Here is a 15,599-nt window from a genome sequence, read left to right on the forward strand (position 1 = left end):
CAGCCGTGGTGCAGGGGCCCGGCTAGGCTAGCGTCGGTCATCCCCGGGGTCTGGAGCTTTGGGCCTGCCCTCTGCGCAGCTCCACTCGCCCTGGAGAGGGTCCTTCCGTGCCAGCGCCCTGCGGGTGATGGTACAGCAGCGGCTACGAATGGCACTGAGCGGAGGGCGGGTGGGCACCGTAGGGGGTGGCGTTGTGCCTTGGGGGGTCTCTGGGGGACGTTGGGGATCTCCCACCCTGGCGTCTTCACTGTCCTCCTTGCGGTGGAACCCTGATCCACTCAGGAGCGCGCCCAGCCCCTCAGGTCGCAGCAGTACAGCGGGAAGGAGACCGCAGCGTCCGCCGAACCTGCGAGGAGGGCGGGGTTAGAGCGCGCGCAGGATCCTGCCCCCCCCCCCCCCCGGGGCCCCGCCCAAGCCCCTCGCCCTTGCACCTGCAGAGCCACCAGCCCCGATCCGACGTTTCCAGCACGCGCACGCGCGCCCCGGCAGGCACGGAGAGTTCGTCTGCGTGGCTGCTCTCATAGGCTTGGGAAGCGCAGAACTGAGACCCTGCGGAGTGGGTATTTGCGGGGTCGCTGCGGGGCGCCGGGGGCCAGGGCCCTGACCTGTCCCATCTCCTCCCATGGAGTCACCACTTTCAGGCATCCCTGTGATGATGGGGGCCACTCAAACCCACTGGTGCTCCCACTCAGTCTGGGGACCAAGTACACTGTCCCCATGTCCAGTACTCGCTCGGCTGTTCCCTGTGGCCCAGCTTTGCCACACGCTGCCCAGTGGTAGTGGCTGGCTTGGTGTTGGGGGATGGGTAATCACCACTGCTCCCTAAGGGCTGCTGTTGTGGGCCGGGGGCTGCTTCCTCCAGGTACGGAGCAGGAAACCACGCCATTTGCTGGTCTTCGTTGGCCACCAGCCACCAGCCTGTGTGCAAGAGGGGCATGGAGGCTCAGACCCCTACCCCCAAGCCCACTCAGGTCCTGGGGGCAGAGGGCGAGTTCTCTCCATCCTGCCCTGCCCCACCTGAGGGGTGCCGCAGCAGCACGTCTAGCACCTCCCGGGCCCCTGCGTGGAAGGGGCGGCCTTGCATGTCCTGGGTGCTGAAGGGCTGCAGGCAGCGCAGGCTCTGAGCCTCCAGGCCACGGATGGCCAGGGTGTCCGTCGGGCGGCCTAGGGGCTCTTCGGGAGCTGGCAGGATCAGCAGACTGGGAAGGGTAGCACGCAGCGAGGGGTGGGTAGGAAGTGTGGTGAGGGCCCGCTGCCCCTCCCCAACCCGCCCAGCCTTCCCCCATCCCCCAAGTGCTTTTGCGGGCAGGGAGTTGGGGATGAGTGAGGCACCTGCCGGCTGGCAGCGCGGGCTCCAGGTCCAGGGGTTGTGGTGCAAAGAAGTCGCTGAGGGCTGGGCTCCGGGACACGCGCGCCACCATGGTCAGCAGCGACCGGGAATAGGTCTCCAGCAGCCGCAGGCGAGCCAGGCCACGGCCTGTGCGCCCCCCGCGCACCAACAGCGATGCGTCTGCGGGCACGACGGGAAGGGACCGTGGGACCCCGCCCCAGGGTTCCCTCCACCAGGTCGCTGGCACCCCTGCCCCTTTCCGGATCCCTGCCGGCCTCGCTAACGGCCTCACCGGGAAGCTTGGGGAGAACGCGGTCGGATCTCTGCAGTAGGCCCGCCTCTACCGGGAAGGTCTCCTTGAGGCTCTTCTAAGGGAGAACCAGGGAATCGGTCTCAGAGTTCACCTGTTCCCTTGGGAGGGTTGAGGGTTCCTTGCAGGCTGGGTGTCGCAGGAGCTGGACACCCTCGCGGGCGCAAGGGCCAACACCCAGCCAGGGGCCATTGGAGGGTCAGGCTGCTGGGGCAATGGGGTTCACCTCAGGCTCACTCACATGGAGCTTCCTGAATTCATCCCAGCTCCTGCGCACGAAGGTGTCGCTGCCATCCGACCAGCACACAGAGAAGGCAAATGTCTGTTGGCACAAAGGTTGGGGGCACCTTGGAGGGTCTGGGCCAGGAAATCCTTCCTTCTTCCTTGGGGGTGGCAGGGACACACACCACCCCCACCCCTCCTCCATCATACCTGATGCCGCGCTGTCTGGACTAGGGCCGCTGCACACACGGACACCGGGTACCGGGGGCTGGCCATTGCTGTGCTGCACTGGTCACAGTCCTGGGCTTCTGGAGCTGGCAAGGTGTGGCCTAGGGTCCCACTGTGTCCTGGCTCACACTGGGGTAGAGGGGAGAAGGAAGGGAGCTCCTGAGCACCCGGAAGACTGATTGGAATTCCCCAGGTACGCCCCAGACCTGCCAGGTCCTTGTATCACTGCCCTGCCCCTGGATCTTTCCCAGCTTCCTCACTGTGCCCAAAGCAGATCTGAGAGACAGGAACACAGGGCTTGAGAAGTGTGAGGGGGCAGGGTGGGGCAGAGACAGCAGAGGGTGGGGACTGCGGCCTGAGTGCCTCAGGAATGAGTGTGGCTTGTGCTAGGAGGAGGTAAACAGAGCCATCAAAGCGCTGCGGGCCTCGCGAACCCCTCCTGGCTCTCCCACACCCGCTGGGGTGCTGGGACTAGTGGAGCCTCCTCCAGGGCGTGCCCCGTGGCTCTGTCTTTGAACTCACATGGGAAGCTGACTGCTGTTGTCATCAGGAAGCAAGGACCCAGTGCTGGAACCTTTATGTACTTTGTTTGGCTTAATACATTGCAGGAAAGGTCTCTTAATGTTTCCAAGTCGCGGGAGAGGAAATTTGTATTAAATGGATAATTGATGTCACTTCTTCTGGATGTGTTGGGGGGGTGGACCTTGCAGGCTCACCCCAGAGGTTCCCCCGTGGTGGGAAGACTTGGGGCAGGACAAAGAGGATCCCTCTCTGCAGTGGCTGGCACTTGGCAGGGTGACTAGGACTGGTTTTTGAGAGCTGCCTCTGAATTCATGATTTTTTTTTTTTTTAAGATTTTGTTTATTTGACAGAGAGATCACAAGTAGACAGAGAGGCAGGCAGAGAGAGAGAGAAGCAGGCTCCCTGCTGAGCAGAGAGCCCGATGCGGGACTCGATCCCAGGACCCTGAGATCATGACCTGAGCTGAAGGCAGTGGCTTAACCCACTGAGCCACCCAGGCGCCCTGAATTCATGATTTTTGTCACAATTTACTGCAAACACAGCCTCCGAGAGCAGGAGCCACCATTCTCCCGCTAACTGGGGTGAAGACAGCTTGGGCCCTAGAATCCCCAGACAGGGGGTGCTCTGGTGCCCCACGTCTCTGGGCTGCTTCCTTATAACGAAGTCTTCCAGACCTCCATCCAACCTTGGTATACATTGGCTCTATCTGGTGTTGGGGCCACCAGCTCTAGGTTGGGAGTCCTACCCCAAGCTGTCCAGGGAGGGGTTAGCCTCTAGGGCATCCCTCCCAGAAATCACCCTAGGCTTGACAAAGGGCCTTTGTGCACCTGTCCTACCAGCGCTCTCAAACTTTTCCTGGTCTTGGCGCAGGCAATGAACACCTGCTGACACGGGCCTCAATTGCAGACCGCCTTCAGCCCAGTTGTCACGCTCTCCCAACCTCAGTGGGGGCCATGCTGAGGTCCCAGCTGGCCTGGCAGGGGACAGGGTGGGGCAGACACTTCTCCCCTTGAAGATAAGGAGAAAAGCTGGGAGAGGGCCTGTTTATTCACGGCCAGAAATCTCTAGAAGGGTGCTGAGGCCCCCTCTCTGCCCCAGCCGAAAGCCCCTGCTTCACACCCCAGCAACCCTGGTTCCTTTCCATTCTCTCTCCATAGACCCCAGGCTCATCTATCCCTTGGACGACCCCCACCCACACCCCGTGCTCCTCACTAGCTCCTATGAAATCCACCCTCCAGGGGAGTCTGCAAAACACAAAGGGGATCCGCTTGGGGTAGCCCTGCCCCAAATTGTCCTCCCCCATGGTCCTTAAATTCCCATTTCCCATGCCTGCTGACAAGGCCCTCTGTGTGCTCCTGCCTACCTTTGGATCTCTCCTCTCAGCACCTTCCCCAGGTCCCCTCCCACCGGCCTTTCTGCCCATGCCCACCTCCAACCTTGGCCTTGACTGCCCTCCCTCAGCTGATTATTCTTCCTTTAGGCCTCTGCCTAAGTGTCACCTCCTCAAGGAGAACTCCTGGATTTACCATGCCTGTTCGTCGTCCCCCCATTTGTCAGGGAATATTCGTTAGTGTGCCACTTTTTTGTTTTGTTCTTGTTTTTTCCGTCTCGACCACTGGACAATGATCCCAGGGAGGAGGTCCAGGACGGATCTTGCGCCCCGCCCTGGCCAGGGCCTGGACCGGCACTTGGAACCGATTAGACACTACACAAATATTTGCAGGGTGAATCAGTGTACGTATAGAAGCTGCGGCCACTCGCGACATGGCTCTTAACCCCTTCAGGCAGGCTATAGGATCCAGGCTACGCGGTGCCCTCAGGAGCCCAGAAGCCCGTTGGCGTGGCGCCGGTCGCCCGGGCGGACCCGCGGGACCCAGGCCCTAAGGCGAGCGGCGCTCTGTGCGCTCACCGCGCCACCCCACGTTGCCAGGGCGCCGCGCGGCCGGCCTCGGGGCGCGCCCCAGCTGAGGGCACAGAGCCTGGCCGCGGGCACGCGGGGCGGTCAGAGCGGAGCGATGGGGGCGTCACGGGCCGGAACACGGGCTTCGTCTCGGCCGCAGGCTGAGTCCACGGCGCGGCCGCGGCGTGGTTTCCACAACACGCTGCTCTTCTACTGGAGAAAGCGGGAGCGCCGTCACGGACGACGCAAGTCAGGCTCGGGACGCGGATCGAGGCCCAGGGGCGCGGCCGGCACCCGGGTTTCCGACCCCGACCCCTCGCCCGCGCCCGCGCCGGCCCTGGCCCCGGCCTCGGACTCTGCGGCCTCTCGGGCGCGCGCCGCGGACCAGAGCCCCGCCCTCCCGCCGGACCCCGCCCCGGCCCCGGCCCCCGCCCCCAGCTCGAGCACCGCTTCCGCGCCCGTGCCCGCGGCCGCGGCGCGCGCGGCCGGCTCCTGTGGCCGCGCCCTGGCGGCGGCGCGCGCGCTGGCCTGGAGACCGACTTGGAGACCCATCTGGAGGCCGAGCTGGCCCGGCAGGCATTGCGCGGGCAACATGGCGGCGCCCGGCGAGCGGGGCCGCTTCAGCAGCGGGAGCCTCTTCTCCTTCCTGCCCGGCGGCGCGCGCTCGGAGGTGATGGACGACCTGGTGACGGACGCGCGCGGCCGGGGCGCGGGGCGGAGAAATGCGGCCGCCTCGGCCCCAACCCCAGCCCCGGCGCCGGCCTCCGATCCTCAGGTCGCCGAGGACACCTCCCGGAGGCGGCCCTGCCGGGCCTGCGTGGACTTCAAGACGTGGATGCGGACGCAGCAGAAGGTGCAGATGCCCGGGGCGGCCACCTCCCCTGGTCCCGGCCGCCACGCCTGGTTCTCAGGCGTCCGCGCCCACCTCCCGAGGCCCAAGCCGAGCGGTCCCGCGGGCCCTATGCCTCACAGACTTGTGCCCTCCCCCGCAAGGGGGCTGTCCCTAAACTCTGCCACCAAGGGAGGCCCGGCCTTTAGGGTTTCAGCCACGCATGTGGCGGATCGGCGGCCGCAGGGCTGTCTCGAGTCAGTGGGCCTCTGGCTGGGGCGGGGGAAAACGGGAGCTCTGCGGGCTTCCTCTGGGTAGACGAACTGACCCTTGGTCGGCCTCCTTCCGCAGCGGGACAGCAAGTTTAGGGAAGACTGTCCTCAGGATCGCGAGGAACTGGGCCGGCACAGCTGGGCTGTCCTCCACACCCTGGCTGCCTACTACCCTGATCTGCCCACCCCAGAACAGCAGCAAGACATGGCCCAGTTCATACATTTATTTTCCAAGTTTTATCCGTGTGAGGAGTGTGCTGAAGATATAAGGAAGAGGTAAGTGTGTCCGCATCATTCGGAGACCGCAGAGCAGTGCCCCTGGAGCCGGGGCCTGTCGCCCCCACCCCCCTGATGTCATAAAGCCTGGAGAAGCAGGTGTCTGGTGGCAGAGTAGCCCCAGCACGGACCACCAGCAGTGGGCACTGGATCAACCCAGCTGTCTCCTTCCCCCTAAGGGCCAAGCTGCATGGGGCTGCTGCTCCAGAGGCTCCCAGCCCGGCCTCACTTGCAGAGTCCTCCTGGAGGCTCAGGCAGGCTCGTGAGCCCACCTTGCCTGACGTCTGGAGTGGGACTGCCAATTTTAAGGCCTTGAGAACCCACTGGTTTTAGGAGCTGCCTTTTCCTCACTGGGGAGCCCAAGAGCTGTTGTTTGGCACCTCTGTTTCTGCGCTGAATGTGGGAGCCAGGGCAGTTAGAACAGCTCTTTTGCTGGGCGGAGGCCCCAGGGCCCCAGGTGCTAGAAACAGGTTTTCTGTTAGGCCTTTGTGTGGCCCCACCCCTTAAACACTGCCTGGGGCCAGGGATGCTGGGGTGAGGCTTCCTGATTGTTACGAGGTTGTAAAGTTGCATCATTGGTGTCTTAATGCCTTGCTTTGAGTCCCTGTCAGGTTTGGCCGAGCTCCCCGGGAAAGGGTTGAGCAGGCCTAAGAGCGTGCCAATGTGGGAGGGTTGCAGGGCTGCGTGTGTCTGTGTCTCAGAGCACAAGGGCCCTCCTGGGTGTACCTGACAGCAGCGCCCCAGCTCTCCTGCCCGGAGGGAGCAGGCACAGAGCCGGTGGGACCGCTGCCCGTCCCGCCTTCCACCTGCCCCGCCTCCCCACAGGATATGCAGGAACCAGCCAGACACACGCACTCGGGCCCACTTCAGCCAGTGGCTGTGCCGCCTGCACAACGAGGTGAACCGCAAGCTGGGCAAGCCCGACTTCGACTGCTCACAGGTGGACGAGCGCTGGCGCGATGGCTGGAAGGACGGCTCCTGCGACTAGGCGGTGGCTGGCAGAGCTGTGGGACAGCAGCCCAGGCCTCCGGGCAGCCTGGCCAGAGGGGGACAGGGCACTCATTAAAGTGCGTCAGAGTCAGAGCCTGTCGTGTGTCAGTTGGATGGTCCCCAGACACTGCTCAGGGGGCCCTTCCCTCTTAGGCTTGGAGGAAAAGCAGGGGTGCCTGCTGCACACACCCCAAGGGCTGCTCCTCAGCCAAGGCCCGTGGGACTGCAGATGAAGGAGGCAGGAACAACGGGGGCTGCGCCTTCCATTTGGGATGTGGCCTCCTGCTCACCCCACATCCTGGTGCCCACTTCCCCGCACAGGAAGGTGACGGGCCTGCCCAGGCTCCCTGTCCTGCTCCTTGAGGGCTAGGCCGTTGTCTCCTTACCCTGTAGCAAGGGACGGCAGCGGTGCCCACAGCTCCGTGGGCTCTGTGCTTTCTGCGACTCAGAAGGGAGGCCTGGGGGCTGAGCTCTCCTCCCGGGTCAGTGCCTACAGAGCGAGCACAGGCAGGGTGGCTTCCCCGGCGGTCCCACCCACACTGCTGCCTGCTTCCTGTCCAGCACGTATACCTGTACCAGGCCTGTTAAGAGGCTTCGTGGGGCCACCATTCTCAGAGCTCGAGACCAAAATAAAATGGTAGAGAAGTGACTAAGGGCCTGGCTTTGGTGTGTTTTGTGCTGGGACTTGCGGCGACAGACAGGGCCTGCACTTGCTGCTCCACTCAGCTGCCTCCTTCCACCCAGGTTCTGCTCTGGGGGAGGAGGGCAGGGTCCCAGGGCGGGAGCAGCCTGGGAAGCCCCAGGAACAGGAAGGAAGCCCAGTGCCAGAGCGGAGGGAGGCTCAGGGGTGAGTGGGAGGTCAGCTGGCACGAAGTCTTCACGTCCCCCGCAAGGACTCTGTTTTAATACCAACCTCTTGTGACCGGAAGGTCTTGGAGGATTTGGAGCCGAGGAATGGCAAGATGACTTCTGGAAGGTTCCTCTGGCTGCTGAGTTAGGATGAGGCCAGGTATGGGTGGGAGCAAGGGAGGGCAGGCACCCCTGTGGGAGCTGAGCGGGAAGCTTGCCCAGGACGGGTCAGAGCAGATCGACAGAGTTGACTGGGGGGTTCGGGCCTGAGCAGCTGAGAGGATGAAGTTGTTCCCGTATCCGTGCTCTGGAGAACATTGTAGGCAGAGCAGGCATGGGGTGACGGGCGTGTAGCTTTTGGCCCTTGCCAGGTCTGCCCGGCCACACGCCCCCAGACTTGGCTGCCAGCCCGCATGGCCCAGCAACGGTGTGTCCATCCCTGTGGTCATCACGCACGGGTCCTCTCTCTCCCTGTGGTGTCTTAGTCCTTCCCTTCGGCACGGCTTCCTCCGCACCTTCACCCAGTGGGCACCACGGGGGGCCTGACTTCAGCGCCTTCCCAGAGAGGACAGCAAGGCAAAGAAACTAGAGGCAGGAGGCAGCCAACAGAAATCGCTCTCCTCTCCTCCCCTCGAGGGACTGTTCCCAACACATGGCTTTCTTCTGGCCTCTCCCACGTCACCTGCTAGTCGGAGAACCGGCCAGCTTCTCCAGGGGAGCCGTTGGCTCAGGAACACGGCACCTGGACGTGCTCTTCTGTCCTGCCTCACTTCCCTTTTCCCCTAACTCTGGCTTCCTGGAGGTTTCACTCCCAACCCGGGCTAAGACAAGTGGGACTGTAGTTCAAGGGGAGGTTCTGGCTCAAGCTGTCAGGACTCTCATGGAGGGATTGGGCAGAGAGGGGGAGAAAAGTCGCAGGATCATGCCCTTGGGCTCCCAAGGTTGAGATTACAGGGGCTCACAGGGTTACAAGAGGAGAGAACCCTAAAAGGGTGGTGAGAAGGGACTGGTGAAACAGGGACATAAGGAGGAGGTGACATCCGGAAGCATTTCCAGGAGGGTGGGCATGTCTGAATCGCCCTGGGACCAAAGGGGGAAGTGGCCACTGGTCAAGACAGATCAGGAGCTGTCACCGCCAGACACAGAGACGGACGAGATGCACAGTGTCGGGGACCGGTAGTGAGACTGGTGGGTGACACTTCTGGCCACAACTGCCCTGGGGTGGGACCCACAAGGGGCGAGCCCGGTGTCCCCTTCCGTCCACAGGAACAGCATGGCCAGGGGCTTCCTGATGTGCTGGAAGAACTCAGCCAGTGGTCCACGTGCAGTATGAAGACAGGGGTAATCAGTTCCTTCTGTCGTCCATGGGGCTTGTGAAGGGCCTGGCACTGTAAATGCTCAGCAAAGGCAGACGTTTCTTGCAATGCCCTGGACAGTCATCCGGGACCCTGCCAGGCTGACCAGGAAGCAGCATGAGGGAGGGACCCTGTCAAGCTCGGGCTGCGGGAGCTACCGAAGAGCCCAGCAGGGGCCCCCATCTTTCATGCTTCTTCCCATCCCTGAGCCCCAAACTCAACATGCCAGCCACAAGTCAGTTGGGGAGACCCAGGAGTGTGAAGGGCTCAGTGAGCGCTCTTGGAATGACAACATCTGGCCACAAGAGAGGAGCAGAGATGTCCAGCTCCCACCCATGCTGGTCTGTGTGCTTGACCTCCCGGACAAGTGCCCCTGCGGGGCAGAGGCCTTCTCCCTCCCTGACAGGGAGGCTAGAACCCTGATGGAGAAGCTGCGGTTGCAGTTGGGGCGAGGGGTTATAGGAAAGGGCCCAGTAACGGATCTCTGGTCTAAGGGGAACCTGGTTCAGGGAGTCGGGTTCCCCTTCCCTGAGGGCTGGAGGGTGGAGCTCCGCCCATAGGGAAGAACCGGGAGCCCTTGGACCTGGGTTAGCCCTTTACTCGAAAGGGCCCAGCTCCCAGGGACGGGGTCAGGTTTGCCTGTCCTCTCGCCTGGCTGCAGCACAGGCTGAGCCTGGTGTCCACCCCCTCTGCTGACTCCTGACTTCGCCTGTGCGGGGGCGGTGGTGGACTCAGTCCCCAGCCCCCCAGTGCCCGTCTTGGGGCCTTGGGGGTGGTCTCCCATCTCAGACCCGGCTCTAGCAGGTGAAGGGGGGTGGGCGGGGCGGCGGAGGGAGGGACGGGCTTCAGCCCCGCACGCGGACCAGTTGGCGGGGGGCACGGGCTCGGCCCCGCCCCGCGCGCCCCCGTCGTGGCCGGCGCGCGCTCCCGGGAGGCGGCGGCAGCAGCGGCAGCACCAGCAGCTCCGGTAGCACACCCGGGCGGCCTCGGGCGGGGCCGGCCGGCCGGACGGACAGACAAACAGAGGGTGCCGGGGGCGCGCGTCCCTCCTGTTCTGGCCATGGAGGGAGCCTCGTTCGGCGCGGGCCGCGCGGGGGCCGCCCTGGACCCCGTGAGCTTCGCGCGGCGGCCCCAGACCCTACTGCGGGTCGCGTCCTGGGTGAGTGACCCCGGCCCCCGCCCCCGCCTCGGTCTCGGGTCCCGCCTCGCCTTGCATCCCACGTCCCTCCCCGCTACCCTCGCCCCTCGCCCCTCGACTCCATCCTCGTCCCCGCCGGCCCCTCCCCCGCCGGCCGCAGGTTGGGGTGACGTCACCGGGCTGGGCGCGCCCACCTGCGGGAGGGGGAGGGGCCGATGTCAACCGCCGGGGACCTTGAGAGGTCACCGCCCGCCGCCCCCATCCTCCAGTTCTTCCTTAGGTGTAACTCAGTCCCCTTGCTCAGCCTCCGCCCCGTTTTTCCTGTCCTCACGACCTGGAAGCGGACACAGGGACGGGGACGGGATTGGGTTTGAGCCCTCAGCCTCAGCAAGAGGAGGGGGCTATGGGAGCCGAGTATTACCAGCCGGCGCTTACACCTGCTTGTCCCTCACACACACCCTCCAGGCTCCTTCCAGGGGAGCTGGCCCTTTCCCAGGCCCTCCAGGTGCAAGTGTGTGTGTGTGTGTGTGTGTGCACGGGGGTGGGGGGTGCCCTGGGATCCCTCTGGATGGGGCAGCAAGAAGGAGCTCTGCCTGGGGAGGGCTTCCTGGGGGTGGTGTGGGAGGGGCAGATTTGGAGACCACCTAGACTCCTGAGGCATCCCTAGGCCAGGTGGCCTGCTCCTCCTTCCCACCTGTCCAGGCAGGAGAGACAGGAAGGTGGGGCGAGGATCTCTGGGTTTTATTTAGCTGGTGGCTCCTGCTGCCAGCTGCACCGAATGGCTGGTCTTCAAGGAGAGCAATGCCCAGGGTGGGGTGACTCTGTGCAGATTAGGAAGTAGGAACCCTATGTTCTGTTGCCAGCTCGGGTCCAACTTGTGGACCGCTCTGGGCCGACGTGTCCATGCCCTGCACCTGGGTTTCCCTCTTGACTCCATTTCAAGGAGCTGGAGAGGGAGAGGAGAAATCAAGTTGAAACTGGAGGTCTTTTTTTAGAAACACAGGGCTACCCAGAGCTAAAAGAGCAGTGTCTGGTTTAAAATGATGATGGTCCAGAGGCGCCTGGTTGGCTCAGTCTTTAGAGCATGCGACTCAGGGTCATGAGTTCAAACCCTACGCTTGGCATGGAGCCTACTTTAAAAAAAAAAAAAGTATAAAATGACTATGGTCTACTGCCTACCTACCTTCCAGCCCTTGTGGTGAGGGGATGCTGAACTTGAGAGTGAGTGAATCCCAGAGATCAAGAGTATCGCCCCCCCCTTTTTTCTAAGACTTTATTTATTTGACAGAGAGGTCACAAGCAGGCAGCGAGGCAGGCAGGGGAGTGGGGGGGAAGCAGGCTCCCTGCTGAGCAGAGAGCCTGATGCCAGGCTTGATCCCAGGACCCTGAGATCACGACCTGAGCCGAAGGCAGAGGCTTAACCCACTGAGCCACCCAGGCGCCCCAAGAGTATCGCCTTTTTAAAAAAGGATTTATTTATCTATTTATTTATGTGAGAGAGAGCGAGAGAGCAAGCGTGCACGAATTGGGGGAGGACAGGGGGAGAGTGAAAATTTCGAGTATACTCCCCTTTAAGCATGAAGCCCTCCTCGGGGCTCAATCCATGACCCATGAAATCACTACCTGAACCGAAATTAATAGTTAGATGCTCACCCGATGGAGCCTCCTAGGTGCCCCAATAGTATTGCCTTTGAGCCCAAACACTTACGGTGCTATTAATCAGCCACACAAGGCTATCCCTCCGGGGCCCACCAACGGTGGATGCTGGGTGGTCGTTATTCTCTCTGGCCCCAACACTCCACGAACTGGACTCTATTTGGCATGTTAGGAAGCAGGGCCACACAGCTCCCAGATGCTGAGGGTGGGTTCCGTGCAGGGCCTGGGTGATAGCTTTACCACTGTCCCTGTGCTGCTCCCCCCTGTGCTCTGGCCCCCCTCTTCTCCACACCTGCCTCCCACAGCGCCACCCACTGGAGCCTAGGAATCACTGGTCCAGGTGAAGACTCCTGTTCCTACAGTGTCTAGGGGGCTGTGCAGAGACCCTGTGGGCCCCACAATGTGCCAGTGACCCAGTTTGACTGTCAGCCCCGTCTTTTATCAGCCAAGTGACTTCAGTAACTGAAGCTCCAATTTTCCCATCTATGAAGGGGATAACAACGGCCCCCCGGTTGGTTTGGGGGAAGGAGGATTCTAGGAGGAATGCATGTAAAGTAGCGGTTTTAAGCCTGGTGCTTGGGCATAATAGATGCTCACTAAATAGCAATGCTGTCCATAATTTTACATACCTGAGGGAGGTATTTAGAGGGGTGCCCGAAGACCCCATCCACAGATGGGGCCTGTGCTGCAGGGGAACGTGGGGACAGGCCAGAGGACGTGAGCAGTCGCGCTGGGTGGCCGCGGGGAAGGGGACCACCGCAGGGCCCTGAACGCCGCTCGCCGCCCGCAGGTGTTCTCCATCGCCGTCTTCGGGCCCATCGTCAACGAGGGTTACGTGAACACCGACAGCGGGCCCGAGCTGCGCTGCGTCTTCAACGGGAACGCGGGCGCCTGCCGCTTCGGAGTCGCCCTCGGCCTTGGGGCTTTCCTAGCCTGCGCCGCCTTCCTGCTGCTCGACTTGCGCTTCCAGCAGATCAGCAGTGTCCGCGACCGCCGCCGCGCTGTGCTGCTGGACCTGGGCTTCTCAGGTGGGCGGGCCGGGCTGGGGGGCGGGCCTATGGGCTCCGCGGGGCGGGGCTAGCCCGCGCTTTCTGAGGGGCGGCCCGGAGGTGGGCGGGGAATGGGCGGCCCTCTGGCTTTGGGGGCGGGGCTTGCCCGCGTGAGCGGGTGCGCGGGCCGGCGGTGGGCGGGGCCTGCGCGCCGGCCTCCCGTGACCCTCACGCCTGCGCGCAGGGCTCTGGTCCTTCCTGTGGTTCGTGGGCTTCTGCTTCCTCACCAACCAGTGGCAGCGCACGCCGCCCGGGCCCGGCACGCTGCAGGCGGGAGACGCGGCGAGGTCCGCCATCGCCTTCAGCTTCTTCTCCATCCTCAGCTGGGTGAGTGCGGCCGGCGGGGGCCGGGCCGGGGCCGGGGTGGGGCGGGGTCGGTGCTGGCTGACCCCGGGCTCCCCCTCAGGTGGCGCTCACTGTGAAGGCCCTGCAGCGGTTCCGCCTGGGCACGGACATGTCGCTCTTTGCCACCGAACAGCTGGGCGCCGGGGCGGGTCAGGCCTACCCTGGCTACCCGGTGGGCAGCGGCGTGGAGGGCACCGAGACCTACCAGAGCCCTCCCTTCACCGAGACCCTGGACACCAGCCCCAAAGGGTACCAGGTGCCTGCCTACTAGTGGCCGGCAGGCCCCCACCGGGGATCGAAGGCTGCCCCCAAGCCAGGGTCCAGGGTTTCCTGGGACCTCCCTCAGGTCCTCCTGGCCTAGCGCCAGGGCCAGAGACGGTGGCCACTGTGGGCCGTCTGTGGCCAAGAGAGGGTAGCCCCCAGGGTGCCTAGGCTGCCCCCCACCCCAAGTTCACCCTGTCCCCTTAGTCGCTGAGCGCAGGCCTGAGGTCCTGAGGAGGGGACAGTGCAGCCCTGGACATGTATCCTCCAGTCTCTAGTGGATCAGCCTGCGAAGGGGCCATTCCCCTCACGAGCCAGCTAGCCCGTGGCTCACCTGTCCACTCTGGGGTCAGGGGTCTAGCCACCCTCTGTAGCTATGTGCAGGGGCTGTCCCCGGGAGCATGGGCCTTGCTCCCATCCCATGTCCCTAGGGGTAGTGACAGTCCCTAGTCCTGTGGTGGTGGTTCACCCCATGGGGCTGTGTGCAGTCTGTCTGGAGCCTCCCATCCGTTTGCTCTCACGGGTTCGCTAGAGTAGCCTGGTCCTGTCGATGTTGTGATTGTGGTCAAGTCTTCGGACTTCACCTCGTAGTTCCCCGCAAGCAGCCCCACTGCCTGTGGCCCCTGCTCCTGCCCCTATCGCCCTTGGCCCAGGAGTCTGCCCAGATGTGAGCACTTGGGGCTAGGAAGGCACAACATGGCTGTTGTCGCACCAGCCCTCTCCCACCCCTTCGGTAAGACCTTGCTCAAGGGAGGCTCGGGACACCTGGGTGCCTGGCAGGACAGGTGCCTCACAAGGAGGGAGGCCAAGAGGCTCCGTGTACCCACAGTGCCCCGGACACGGCCCATCTGTGCAAACCCCTTTACCCTCAGCTTCCTGGCCCAGCCCCTCAGCAACCTGCCCTGTACCCCGTTTTAAGGCACAGCCCGAGGTTGGGGTCCCTCTGCGTAGCTGACTACTCATGCATCGCTCAAAGCCGGCTTTTCACATCATGTCACTACAGAACGTTCTCGCAGACGGGCACCTCCCTCTGGAGTCCCGGTTGCGGGACTCCCCTGTACGTTGTAGCATAGACAACCATGTGGGTATTTAAGTGAACATGTTTACAATTTTTGTATATGTGGATCTCTCTCTCTCTTCTGAGAGAACAGTCCGTGATGGTGTCTCTCCCGGGTCCCGTGTTTCAACCGCAACTTCTTTACAATAAAAGACTGTGAGTGAGTTCATGTGGCGCAGATGCTCGGCTCGCGGAGTCATTTTTACCCGTCCCTGTGGGTGCCTGAGGTTGGGACCGGCCCTCTCGGGGCCCAGAACCCAGGAAGGGGCAGCAGGTGGAGGCCAGGCCGACATCCACATTCTGGGGATTCCTGAGGCTCCCCACGCGCATCCGGCTGGGCTGCCCCTGGGTTGCTCAGAGCTGACCCTCGGAAACACTGGGGAGACGCCCACCTCTGCTCCTTTTTAGAACAGTGGAACTAGGAATTACTACTTGCAGTTGCACATATTCACAGTTCGTTCATTGGTCTGCGGCTGTGAACTTCTTTTGTGCTACTCCTGTGTTCTTCAAGGATAGTTTTCCTGCGACTATAAATGTGAGGTCCTGTTCCTTAGAACTTTGAAGGTCTTTCCTGTGTTATCTTTTAGGATCCCAGACTGTTGACGAGAGCAGTGGTAACAGTAGGATTCGTATTCCTTAGCGGATTGTTTTTTCCCCTTTGGTTGAACGTATTGGGATTTTTTTCTAAATCGTGTTGTGTCGAGATGTAGCTTTTTAAAGAATTATTCTTGTTAGTGCTTTTTTTTTTCTTAAGATTTTATTTATTTATTTGACAGAGAGTGCAAGCAGGGGAAGCAGCAGGCAGAGGGAGAAGCAGGCTCCCTGTTGAGCAGGGAGCCGATGCAGGACTCGGTCCCAGGACCCTGAGATCATGACCTGAGCCAAAGGCAGATGTATAATTGACTGAGCCACCCAGGCGTCCCACTCTTTTTTTTTTTAAGATTTTATTTATTTATTTGACAGAGATCACAAGTAGGCAGAGAGGCAGGCAGAGAGAGAGGGAAGCAGGC

General features: G+C 62.4%; 3 protein-coding genes across 4 annotated transcripts; 2 read left to right on the forward strand and 1 right to left on the reverse strand.

Moving 5' to 3' along the window:
• Positions 1 to 27: 27 nt before the first annotated feature.
• On the reverse strand, positions 28 to 2,138 carry NOXO1 (NADPH oxidase organizer 1). Of its 2 annotated transcripts, XM_047713219.1 has the most exons (8): positions 2,073 to 2,138; positions 1,882 to 1,962; positions 1,623 to 1,698; positions 1,333 to 1,510; positions 1,018 to 1,199; positions 814 to 918; positions 432 to 549; positions 28 to 346 (listed from the first exon to the last, which is right to left on the reverse strand). In XM_047713219.1, exons 1-8 carry the CDS (start codon positions 2,136 to 2,138, stop codon positions 28 to 30), a joined length of 1,125 nt encoding a protein of 374 aa, XP_047569175.1. The 2 variants fall into 2 exon arrangements, with proteins under 2 accessions (XP_047569175.1, XP_047569174.1); XM_047713218.1 differs by lacking the exon at positions 2,073 to 2,138 and having other exon boundaries at positions 1,882 to 2,070.
• Positions 2,139 to 5,009: 2,871 nt separating this feature from the next.
• Positions 5,010 to 7,026, forward strand: GFER (growth factor, augmenter of liver regeneration). The gene is made up of 3 exons (XM_047713220.1): positions 5,010 to 5,365; positions 5,693 to 5,889; positions 6,715 to 7,026. The coding sequence occupies exons 1-3, from the start codon at positions 5,105 to 5,107 to the stop codon at positions 6,875 to 6,877; spliced, it is 621 nt and encodes a 206-aa protein (XP_047569176.1). The 5' UTR covers positions 5,010 to 5,104; the 3' UTR covers positions 6,878 to 7,026.
• A 2,984-nt stretch (positions 7,027 to 10,010) lies between these two features.
• On the forward strand, positions 10,011 to 14,769 carry SYNGR3 (synaptogyrin 3). Its single transcript, XM_047712915.1, has 4 exons — positions 10,011 to 10,242; positions 12,668 to 12,905; positions 13,111 to 13,253; positions 13,333 to 14,769. Exons 1-4 carry the CDS (start codon positions 10,144 to 10,146, stop codon positions 13,540 to 13,542), a joined length of 690 nt encoding a protein of 229 aa, XP_047568871.1. The 5' UTR covers positions 10,011 to 10,143; the 3' UTR covers positions 13,543 to 14,769.
• The last annotated feature ends 830 nt before the right edge of the window (positions 14,770 to 15,599 follow it).

Source organism: Lutra lutra, chromosome 18 (genome assembly GCF_902655055.1).
Source record: "Lutra lutra chromosome 18, mLutLut1.2, whole genome shotgun sequence".
Classification (NCBI taxonomy): domain Eukaryota; kingdom Metazoa; phylum Chordata; class Mammalia; order Carnivora; family Mustelidae; genus Lutra; species Lutra lutra.

Coding starts and splice junctions, on each gene's coding strand:
- NOXO1 (XM_047713218.1), bottom strand. CDS start 2,070: ATGATGGAGGAGGGGTGGGGGTGGTGTGTGTCCCTGCCACCCCCAAGG. Junction 1,699..1,881: donor ATGAATTCAGGAAGCTCCAT/GTGAGTGAGCCT, acceptor GTTCTCCCTTAG/AAGAGCCTCAAGGAGACCTT. Junction 550..813: donor GCAGCCCTTAGGGAGCAGTG/GTGATTACCCAT, acceptor CCCACTCCGCAG/GGTCTCAGTTCTGCGCTTCC.
- GFER (XM_047713220.1), top strand. CDS start 5,105: ATGGCGGCGCCCGGCGAGCGGGGCCGCTTCAGCAGCGGGAGCCTCTTC. Junction 5,366..5,692: donor GGATGCGGACGCAGCAGAAG/GTGCAGATGCCC, acceptor CTCCTTCCGCAG/CGGGACAGCAAGTTTAGGGA. Junction 5,890..6,714: donor GCTGAAGATATAAGGAAGAG/GTAAGTGTGTCC, acceptor GCCTCCCCACAG/GATATGCAGGAACCAGCCAG.
- SYNGR3 (XM_047712915.1), top strand. CDS start 10,144: ATGGAGGGAGCCTCGTTCGGCGCGGGCCGCGCGGGGGCCGCCCTGGAC. Junction 10,243..12,667: donor TACTGCGGGTCGCGTCCTGG/GTGAGTGACCCC, acceptor CGCCGCCCGCAG/GTGTTCTCCATCGCCGTCTT. Junction 12,906..13,110: donor GCTGGACCTGGGCTTCTCAG/GTGGGCGGGCCG, acceptor GCCTGCGCGCAG/GGCTCTGGTCCTTCCTGTGG.